Source organism: Halichoeres trimaculatus, unplaced genomic scaffold, assembly GCF_033239565.1.
Source record: "Halichoeres trimaculatus isolate MK-OKI-2021-1 unplaced genomic scaffold, fHalTri1.1 fHalTri1_scaffold_11, whole genome shotgun sequence".
NCBI classification, from domain to species: domain Eukaryota; kingdom Metazoa; phylum Chordata; class Actinopteri; order Labriformes; family Labridae; genus Halichoeres; species Halichoeres trimaculatus.
In genome coordinates, this window is record NW_027437189.1 from 35,741,751 (window position 1) to 35,753,110 (window position 11,360).

General features: G+C 42.9%; 1 protein-coding gene across 1 annotated transcript; it reads right to left on the reverse strand.

Annotated features, from left to right (window-relative positions):
- Positions 1–314: 314 nt before the first annotated feature.
- Positions 315–8,254, reverse strand: foxp3b (forkhead box P3b). Its single transcript, XM_074681001.1, has 11 exons — positions 8,123–8,254; positions 7,419–7,509; positions 7,144–7,309; positions 6,693–6,785; positions 3,973–4,060; positions 3,485–3,559; positions 3,195–3,348; positions 2,894–2,970; positions 2,102–2,203; positions 1,391–1,512; positions 315–610 (listed from the first exon to the last, which is right to left on the reverse strand). Exons 1-11 carry the CDS (start codon positions 8,252–8,254, stop codon positions 571–573), a joined length of 1,140 nt encoding a protein of 379 aa, XP_074537102.1. The 3' UTR covers positions 315–570.
- Positions 8,255–11,360: the final 3,106 nt, after the last annotated feature.

Here is an 11,360-nt window from a genome sequence, read left to right on the forward strand (position 1 = left end):
TATTGAGAAATGTCCTCTGAGGAAGTTTTCTTTTTATAGCCCGTCTGTCTCACTGTGTGTGCGAGGGAGACACATGACACATTTTGAAATTGTTTTATGAAAGTTTAGATCACAGATGTTGGCCAAGTGTAGGAGGAGGTTTCCTTTCAGTACAAAGAGATGACTAACCTCTGACCCACTGTCTGAGGGAGGATTATTAAGAGGTTAAATCAGGCTGACATGAAACACCCACAAAGTCATTTATTAAATTTTCATAGAGGAGGAGGAAGCAAAATCTGCAGGTATATGTACAATGCTTCAGGTCGTCTAACAAACAGTGCAGCAAAGTTTCACCAATGGTGTGAAAATAATACTCAGCAGTCTGTGGTTGTTTAAACAGTCGGTGAAATGAGAGGATGAGGAACAGAGAGCATGAAGCTGTGTCCTCCTGTTTTTTGTCACCCTGTGTTACTCAGATCAGTTTCTCTGGACAGGACTTCATTTTTATCAACCTGTCACCTGCCGCCTGCTGCTGAAGTGAGAGAGCAGCTCAGTGCTGCCACCTGCTGGTGTTCATGGCTCCTCTGGACATCAGTGAGAGTAGGGCTTCAGCCATTTGACAGGACAGTCCCTAAAACACACACACACACACACACACACACACACACACGCACGCACGCACGCACGCACGCACGCACGCACGCACGCACGCACGCACGCACGCACGCACACACACACACACACACACACACACACACACACACACACACACACACACAGGGTTAGTACACATCTCTTTCCATTCATATTTTCATGTATGAAATTGGCTGTATATATAAAAGACAACATCAGCCCAGTGTGAGACAAGAAGCTCACAGATCACCTCTACAGAGACCTGTGATGAGTAAAATCATCTGCCAGTGGGGCTACTAACACTCTAAGTATTAGAGTCAGAGTAATGTACTTGTTTAGTTTCGTTAAGTCAAAATAATGTTACAATACAAGAAACTAAACGTTTTTTTTTCCCCACGGCAGATTGTTTTTTCTCTTTACAATAAATTCAGGTGTCTTTTAATGTCTTGAAATCAGACATTTCTGAGCTTATCAGGTGACTGTACCTCAGCTTAGGTCTATTATTCAATTTCAGTTTTTGCTGTTTGTACTTTCTATAACAGGTGCACACAGCACAGCTCAACAGGAGCCTTGTTGGTCCACAGAGCTGTCAATCAATCATCTCTGTGATATCAGATCCCTAATTCAAATGAACCTTTGACATGATGTCACAATTCAGCTTGATAAGAACTAACTTCAATGACTAAAATATCTGTAGGACTGCAGCCAGCCAGCAGGGGGAGCTATAAAGTTTTCAGGGAACATGTCTGTGTTATTTTATTCATCCTCAGGTTAATACCTGTGATACTTCTGTCCTTTCCTCCTCTGGTACTCCGTCTCGTCCACGGTCCACACTGCTCCCTTCCCTCCCTCCACTCGCACAAAACACTTGTGGAGGCTGAGGTTGTGACGCACTGCATTCTGGGTAAAAGAAAAAAGTCATCCTTTAGCTTATACATCTGCTACATGGTGAAAATAATGACTGCATTTCCCATGATCCTCTCTGCTTCTAGATGCATTATAACAATCAGATCTACAAACCCTGTCTAACGACTAATGATCACATGATCAAAGGCGTGTATCCTATAAAGGATCAAAGGTTTCAAAACTGAACTCTGAAGATTCTGAATAAATATTCTGAATATCGTCTGAAGTGATCTGAAAATGTTCTGTGGCTGGTTCAGACTGGGCCCTAAACTGGGAGAGTTATAATAAAGTCAAATCACTGCTTGTTACATCTCTTTGGTTCCATGAATGATTCGGAGAAAAGGAAGAAATATCAGAAAGAAACATCAGGAATACACATCAGGTCAAACATCAGGAGACAGATTAGGGATAAAAAAAAAGAAGAAGAACAGCAGGAGAAAGATCAGAAAAAAGATCAGGAGAAACATCAGGAAAAAGATTAGGAGAAACATCAGGAGAAACATCAGGAGAAATATCTGGGATTAAAAAAAAAAAAAAAACATCAGGAGAAACACTGGGGAGAAGGATTGGGGAGTGTTCCGACCTTCCAGGTTGCTGTATTGTGTCTGAAGTAGTAGAACATGGTGGTGAACCAGTTATAGATCTCATTCAGGGTTCGCTCCTTGTTGGGAGACTCTAGGATGGACTGAGGACACAGGCAGACAGACAGACAGACAGACAGACATAATAATGATTATACAGTGTTGTCTAGAGGGCTGAGTAATGAACTCCCTCTGTGCAGTAGGGTTTTTAGGGTCTACTCCATCAGGACTAAAGGCCTGATCCATGCAGAGGTCAGGATGATTCAGACTCAGTGATCCAGGTCCTACAGTTTTTAGTTGTGACCCTGCCCTTCACTGTTCAGATCAAACATCAACATTTGGTTTTCTGCTCTGCAACAGTCTGCACCACAAAACCTGACATCTAAACAAGTGTCTGTTTCATCTTTAAAAAAAGTCCAGGAAAAGTCTAGTTTAGAGATATCAAAAGACAAAAATGATGCCTGAATTTATTGTAATAAGTATTACAGGATATTATTCTAAACAAGTTCATTTTTGTTGCTTTCCAGATTTTTGTATACTTTTTAAAAAGTTCAGGCCTCTTTTCTGTCTTTTTCTACCTCGACAAAGACATATCATTTCTGGACCTGTGAGGTAAAGTGTCTCATAATGAGTCTAAACAGGCGGCTTTTACTAAAAATGAGACATGAACACTCAAAGCTAACTCAAAGTTCTCCATTTTAATCCTGTTATATCTATGAAATACAAAGACACAGTCTGTCATGAAGACCTCCAAAGAACTGCATCCTGCACACTGGCAGGTGATGGGGACCTACCCATCTTATCAGGTAGGCGTAGGTGTATGGAGGCCTGATGTTGTTGTACTTGTAACAGTCAATGCTGGGGACCAGATCTGTAAAACAGCAGGAGAAGATCAGAGACACAGGTATGATCAGGTTTTATGGAGCTGACCTGTATAGGGACATCTCTGCCGACACTCAGATCATTAGATAATTAATGCAAACCAGTGGTTAGTACGGCAGTGAAATTAACTCAAAAGTGTGTTTTTCTGATTGAAACTCTGGAAAGTCATGTTTTCATTATCTCCAGGTTAAACTCTCACTGAGTCTCCATTACCAGGCAGAAAGTGTGCCGTAGCAGCAGCTCTGCTTCCATACAGGGACATCTCCTCCAGGTGTTTCAGGGCCCACTGCTGCACCGCATCTCCATCTGTCACCAGAGGCTGGGGCAGGTACAGGGGGCGGCTGTACGGCCAATCAGAGGGCGCCTTCTGCACGCGGTAATAGAGGTGGATGTAAACATGAGAGGAGTGTTTTAAAACATTCACATCCTTTAAAAGCTGAAAAATTAAATAAATCATGACCTAGTCACACTATTCAAAGCAGGAAAGGTGTAAGTTCAGATACCAGTTCAGTGGGTTTGTTCTCAGAGAGGTGCAGGTGTAACTGCATCGCCAGAAGTTTCTGTTTCTCCAGAATGAGCTGGAAAAAACAGAGTAGCAGTGAGTGACCTTATATCAAAGTGGTTGTAATCAGCTGCAGACCTGCAGAGCAGTTTGTTCATCATGAGTTAACATTAGCAGTGTTAGGGTCAGGATCAACGGCATCAGTTATGTCCTGCCTGTACATGCTGTTTGTTACAGGTGGTTAATGCTGAGGGAACAGTCTGTCAGAATGAGACAGGAGATGTAGCGCTGATTAAAACACGACTTCATGCCTGAAATTATGTTTCTCTCTCTTTGAAGGCTTATTTTTTCACTGCATCTTCTCTGAAGGGTAGAAACTGACGGACTGAGGGTTCAGAGTCCCACAGATCTTAGGTTTAGGGGACAGACTCCACCTGGTTTTTACATGTTAAAGGCAGCTGTGGAGCTGGTTGGCTCTGCAGCCCTCACCTGGCCCTCCATGCGCTGAACAATGTCCTGCTGCACCTTCCACTGAGCAATGCTCCTGTCACTGTGGCTGTGTTCGGAGTACAGGTGCCTTAAAAGATCAGAGAGAGTTAGTTAAAACAGACCTCTCACAGCTGCTGATTGCTCCTGAAGCAGTGACATCTGCAGAGCTATTATCAAAGGTTGAACCTGTCCTGTGTGAATCATTGGATGTGAAGAGGGAGCCTTCTTGCAGTCAGTGTGAAGTCTGGTCCTACTCATGCTCAGCTAGTATCTTCTGATAGATCTCTGAACCTGCTCTGTAGCTCCACCCTGAACATCAGCTGCTGAGGATGTAATGACTCTTTCTCTGCTTCCAGCGGTCTCCCCAGAGAACATCTCCATAGGTTACTCAAAATCTAATCCACATACTGTTACCTGCAGTGTCGCCCAGGGGTCAGTCCTTGGTCCCATCCTCTTCATTCTACATCTCATTCCCTAAGCCCAAGTCATCAGCCACCATGGAATTTCATTCCATTGCTATGCTAATGACACCCAGCTCTGTGTAAACACCACTGCTGCAACCCCACCCTCATCATCACCTTCATCCTCATCTAAACTCACCACCTGTCTGGTGGAGAGAAAGGCACGAATGGAGCACAATTTCCTCCAAATCAACAGCTTCAAGACCAAAGCCATCCTGATTGGCACCCCTCACCACACTAAATCAGCATCCGTAACCAGCATCTTCTTATCCGGCTACAATGTCCTGCTTTCATCATCAGTCACAAAAAATGGACCTCCAACTTACCTTTGAATCGCACATCGACTATCTCTGCAAGACCTCCTTCTACCACTTCTGCAACAGTGCCAAACCCTGCCCCATTCTGTTCCTCTCTGATGCTGAAAAACTGGTCCATGCCTTCATCTCCCCCAGATTTGACTACTATAACACACTTCTACTCAGGTTCCCTAGCAAGAGCCTGCATAGGCTCCAATACATCCAGAACTCTGCAGCAAGGAGAGAGCATAGCAACACTACCACATGACCCCCATTCCCCAGGTTTCCCTTCCCACACCAGTTCATCCATGGACGTGTCCCCTCCTACCTCAAAGAACTCCTAAATCTACTGAACCCAACACTTTTCTTCTGCTCCACTCAGTCTAACTTCCTCCATACACCCAGAACCAGACTCAGGACTATGTGAGATAGGGCCCTCTGTGCTGCTGACCCATGTTTGTGAAATGCCTTCCCAGACACCTTAAGAGCAACACATCTATTGACTGTTTTAAAAAGGGGCTTAAGAAATTTCTTTCTTTTTTGCAAAGCTTTTAGCCACTTTGAGGCTTCTAAAGATTGTCCACCTAATGGATGTGTTAACGCTATGGTCTACGATCGACACATTTGAAAAACGCAGCCCTACTCACCCCTCTCCTCCATGTTCCAAGATCCCACCCCCCAGCTCGTATCGCCCTTCTTTGCCTCCTAACATCACGCCCCCTCCAACAGAGCAAGAAGCCGACCGGCAGAAAATGTAACAAATAAGACAGTCATCCTCCTTGTAACACACAGTGGTAGCTTTTTCAATTAGACCGGCGCAATCAAAGCCACGAATTAGCCGGCGAAGCAGGTCTGGCGTTGCCAATGCCAGCTGATCAGAGCAGAGCCGACTGTGGGCGGGGCTTTACCTTTCTCTGCGTGTCTTCACCAGCTCAGCTTACAATGCTAAAGATGTGTGGCTAACTTAAAATCTGTTGACAGAGCCGATCCCTTCCGACCAGGAGCGTTCAGTCATTAGCCAGTACAGGCACAGACTAACCAGAGTTATTCAGCTGATATCTCCCACTGTGGTAAACAATGCTATTACCTGTTCAACAGAAACTCTCAGCGTCTGTCTTCAGCCCCAAATCCCTCTTTAGCTTTTTCTACCGGTCGTACATTTCTCCAATGTTCAGTCTCTGTTGGCACCTGTATCGCTCATAATTCTCCCTTGCTTCAGCCTTTTCCTTGAAACTTTTTCGTTTTCTTCCCTTCCCTGTGGAGGGTAACAGTAACAGCTTCCTGGATTCGGTCTTCTCAGGCTCCATGAAGCTTCAGTAGCTGAGCAGCTAGCTGACGTGAAAGGGGTGGTGGGGAAGGACTAGGTGGGACCATGGGCAGTACGGTGTGAAGCGAGGGAGACAGGGGATTGGATGGACTAACGCACAAATCCAAAATGAGGGAAACGGCGGTTCAGATTGGTCAATTATTAAGCAGTTTTGCAGCAGATACACTGAATGGATTTTTTTTGTCCTTTTTGGTCTTTATATTGTGTAGAATGGACCATAGGACCATAACAGCCCTATAAACTGTGTTAATAAGATGTACAAAGCTTCCAAATCGTACACCATAGCTTTAATTGTTTTTAATTTTTTTTTTCTTTTATTGCCCTCTTTTATATTTTTAGTTTTTAATTTTCTGTTTTTATCAAGCTGTAGCACTTTGACATCATCTGCTGAAAGGGGCTTTATAAATAAAATGTATAATCATTATTATTATTATTATTATTATTCACCTAACACTTGAGCCCCTCAAGCACTCTCAAGGGACAAAGATTATAGAAACTGTCCATCCTGTTGCTGGTGCTCTTGTTTGTTTCTGAGGCTAAAGAGAAGCTGTGTGGACCCCGCAGACACGTCAAGCATTAATCAACCATAACTGAGCGTCATTGGAGAGTTACTCTCATCTACAGTACTCTGCTTACTTCAGGAAACTGTTGAAATCTTCAGTCACTGCGTCACAGCCAGGCCAGCGACAGTAGCCGCTGACGTACAGAGCACTAGCTGCCTCAGGGATGCTGCAAAGAAGAGATCAAAAAAGGTTTAACCTAGAAGAATGACACCTGAAAGGTAATATCTGAGATCAAGGGACCCTCTTCAGACAATGTGACGAACTAAGCCTTGGGCGGGAGAGAGCTCCATCTCATAGTCCTCTGACTAATCAGCTTCAGGTGGTTTGTTTCATGATGAGAGTCTTTGCATGAAATCAGACACAGAATCAAAAGCCAAACTAGGAGCTGTTTGTCTATTTAAAGTGAAGAACATCTTCATCAGTCCGTCTGGACTTTATTTTCAGCTAGAAGTTAACAGTTACTTCTTCACTGCAGACACTGAATGCTCCTGGTCTCTTGTGGCACCTCGGGACATGTTCCTTACCCGTCATGAAGCCTGGCATCAGGAGAGCCCTGCTTTGGCCTATCTCTCCTCGAGAAGAAGTGATGGCTCTGCCCAGGAGCAGAGGAGGAGGAGGAGGAGGAGGAGGAGTGTGACAGACGGCCGGCGTCCACCTCTTCTTTACATACAGAGACAGCTGCAGAGTTTCCTGGAGGAGCTGTGAGCAGAGAGCATTCATGAACATGTGATCTGTTAATAAATACTGTATGCTGAACCCCAGGTCAAACAGCTAGTGCTGATCAGGTGAAAGTAGTCACCGTGGTGTCGTCTGGGAGCTGTTGGGGGAAGCTGACGCAGCACAGACGGTCTCTGCTGCTTCTGCCCGATGACTCCCGCAGGACTGGCAGTCTGAGGACACACAGGTCACACACCAGAAGCAACTTTAAGGAAGTGGACATCATCATTTCTGTGAGCGAGTTCAGCCCCTCTATTCTCTCAGCTCAGGGTAACATCTTAAAAATCATTTTGAATTCATTAGTTAATCTCTACATTTTTGTACTCTTCAAATATTCTGATTAGCTTGGTTTTAGCCCGAATGTTGTGTTCCAGTCAAATTTGACTGAGTTAATTTGTTCAGAATGACGTAAGGCTTCATTCTTTAGTCCAAATAAAGGTTTCAACGACACAACAATTCTTTCACTGGCTTGGATTCTGTTTGTGTTCTGTTCTTTCTTCTCACGCGTGTGTCTGGTCATAAATGACCAGCCATAGAAATAAATGGAGGGGAGTTAAATTTAGCTTGGGTACCTTCTCATATCAGATGGATAAACACACACACACACACACACACACACACACACACACACACACACACACACACACACACACACACACACACACACACACACACACACACACACACACACACACACACACAGAACTCAGTCAGACAGAGAAAAGCTTCCATGCAACAACATAAAAAATCTTCATCGTGACAATCTGATGACTCTGTGTTGGACACCTGACTTCCTGAAGAGGGCGGGGTCACATATCTCTCCTGATGATGGGGGGGAGTCTGAGAAGGAGGGCATGGCTTCTCCAGGTGTTTGCCCCTGTGTCCAACTCGCGGCATCTCCCCACAGGTTTCAGGCATCTCTGCAAAACCATCTAGACAGTTAAAGCTGGATAACCAGTCAGTCAGTCAGTCAGTGAGTCAGTGTCAGTCAGTCAGTCAGTCAGTCAGTCAATCATTTAGTCAGGATGTCAGTCAGCTTGTCAGTCATACACACAGTAAGTTATGCAGTCAGTCATTCAAACAGGCAATCAGTCAGACAGGCAGTCAGTCTGTCTGTCAGTCATTCAGTCAGTTAGTCAGACAGACAGTGCTCCAACCTGCTGTTTTTCTTTCTTTTTTTTTTTCTTTTTCTTTTCTGGTTTGGCTCAATTTGTAAAACAGAAATTACATTTTCAAACCTCTTAGATCAGAAGTTATTTTGTGAAAATTTGCTGATTGGTTCAGAGGTTTGTCTGTGTTATTTTGAGAGTGTAATTTCTGTTTTAATAAATGAGCCAACCAAATGGAGAAAAATAGTAATATCCTCTTCTTCACATCGCTTCATCAGATTTTTTCTTTCTGTGAGCTCAGAGTTTCAGTCATGGTGAAAGAGGAAACTGTTTATAAAAACCAAAACTCCCACACGTGCTCATCAGGAACACAGGCCAACACTTTGTACCGCTATATATACAGGGGTATGAACAAGTCTGCCCTCCTCCGAGGCTGTGTAATGATTTCCTTTGTCTTCACAGAAAGTGATCACATTGACATGCTATTCATTTTTGAATAAAAGCTGAGAACTGGGGCATTTTCCTGACAAAGGTTTTTAGTGTAGCAATATTAAGTTGTATGAATTTAAATTAGACATGAAAAACAAGCTGTGTAAAAATTTGGGCACCCTTGTCTCTGTGCTGATTTGAACACCTGTAAGGACTTAGAACTGATCAGCTGGAACACAAATTAGGTTTGGTGAGATCATTAAGCCTTGAACTTTATAGCCAGGTGCATCCACGCATGAGGAAATATATTTGCGGTGGCCAATTTCAAATTGTACTTCTCTTTGACTCTCCTCTGAAGAGTGGCAACATGGGGGCCTGAAAACAACTTTCAAATGACCTGAAAACAAAGACTGTTCAACATCATGGTTCAGGGGAAGGCTACAAAAAGCTATCTCGAAGATTTCAGCCTTCAGTTTCCAAGTGAGGAACATAGTGATGAAATGGAAGACCACCGGCATGGTTCCTGTCAAGGCTGGAAGTGGAAGGCCAAGAAAAATATGGGAGGGGCAAAGGCAAAGGATGGTGAGAATGGTCAAAGACAACCCACAGACCAACTCCAAAGACCTACAACATCATCTAGCTGCAGATGGTGTCACTGTGCATCACTCAACAACTCAGCACATGATGAAACAAAGATTGAGTTATTTGTTCATAACACGAGGCATTATGCATGGTGGCAAAAGAACACAGCATTCAGAGAAAAATGCCTGCTACCCACAGTAACATTTGGAGGAAGCAGGGGCATATTTAGTCGTTTTGGGGCCCAAGGCAAACCCAGTCAATGGAGCCCTCCATGTCCTTGTAACTCATCTTCCTCAGAGCTAGACTGGCCTTCCCTGGGTCCACTGTCTCTTTCCCAGAATCAAGGCATGAGACAGTGCTGATCTTGTACATGGTAACTTAACACAACTAAACGCATTTCCTCAAGTTCTGTTCTTTAGTTTGATTAAAAAAAAAAAAGTGAATCCATAATTTAGTCCACTTTGTCCTGGATCTGAAATCTTTTATGGTCAATTGACAGCTTATTTGTCCCACAGTGGGGAATTTACAGAGTAACAGTAACAAACAAGAAAGTATGAAGTGAAAAACATTACAAAAGGTTAATATTGAAAAAAATAATTAAGTAAAGAAAAAATGTGTAAATATCAAGCACAACATAAAACTGGAAAAAAAATGTACTGAAAGAGGTGATATTTACAGTTACCATACTTTTTGGTACTAGTATTTCAAAGTTCATGTATTTTTATTTGACCCCCTGTCCAGTGAGTTATGTATCCAAAAAAGAGATTTTGTACAATAATGTTTATCACCAACTCAAAAAGTTTGATTTAGAGAAAATGATCCTGCTAGATAAAGTCCTTAAAATCCTAAAAGTCTGATGTGTTTATCTCAGATCTCAGAGCAACATTGTTTTTATTTCCGTCTTGGTTGAAAATAAGAAAAAAATGGGGAAAAAAGTGTTTTTTACCACTTTCTTCCTGAATCAAATTTTCAGATGTGTTGTAACATGGAATAGCCCATTGAATAAGAAGGGAGGGGGAGTACCCAAAACCATCATTAAAGATTAAGCCTTTTGATGTATTTTGAAGCATGTGAAGTAAGATTTAGAAAAAAGAAATGCTTTCAATTGAAGAGAACTTCAAAAATCAGTTTTAAGAGATGGTTTGGGGGCCCCTGGGAATCTTGGGGCCCCAGGCAACTGCCTGTGTTTGCCTAATTGTGGCTATGCCCCTGGGTGGAGGTCCCATCATGCTGTGGGGCTGTGTGGCCAGTGCTGGTGTTGGGAATCCTGTTAAAGTTGAGTCTGGCATGGATTCCACTCGATATCAGCAGATTCTTGAGAATAATGTTCAAGAGTCAGTCACAAATTTTGAGCTACGCCAGGGCTAAATATTTCAACAAGACAACGACCCAAAATACTGCTCAAAATCTACTCAGGATTCATGCAGAGGAACAAGTTGGCCATTCCGGTCCCAAGAATATTATGAAAATCTGTGGGATGATTTAAGGCATGCTGTCCATGCTTGGCAACCATCAAACCTAAGTGAACTGGAAATGTTTTGTAAGGAGAAATGGTCCAAAATAAACTTTGTCTAGAATTCATACACTCATTGTAAGCTTTAGAAAGCATCAAGAGGCTGTTATTTTTGCAAAAGAAGGCTTGACTAAACATTGATGTGATTTTCTGTTGGAGCACCCAAATTTTTGCACCTGTCTAATTTTGTTCTGATGCATTTTGCACATTTTCTTTAAATCTAATAAATTGCTGAAATAATGATGTCTTATGAGCTTTCGTCACCTGCTACTATCCAGTCTACTCAGAATACTGCACAGCTATATCTATGAAAAGCACTCAGAGCATTTACTGTGTTGTTATTACTCCTACCTACTAGCGTACAGCATCAGTACTGATTAGTTGTTTGTTA

Bases quoted from the DNA above. Each gene is read 5' to 3' on its own strand.
- foxp3b (XM_074681001.1), bottom strand. From the start codon at position 8,254: ATGCCTGAAACCTGTGGGGAGATGCCGCGAGTTGGACACAGGGGCAAA. The intron at 4,061-6,692 runs GTAAGCAGAGTA...TGATCTTTTAAG, and splicing joins GATTTCAACAGTTTCCTGAA to GCACCTGTACTCCGAACACA. The intron at 2,204-2,893 runs GTAGGTCCCCAT...CTGTGTCCTCAG, and splicing joins ACGCCTACCTGATAAGATGG to TCCATCCTAGAGTCTCCCAA.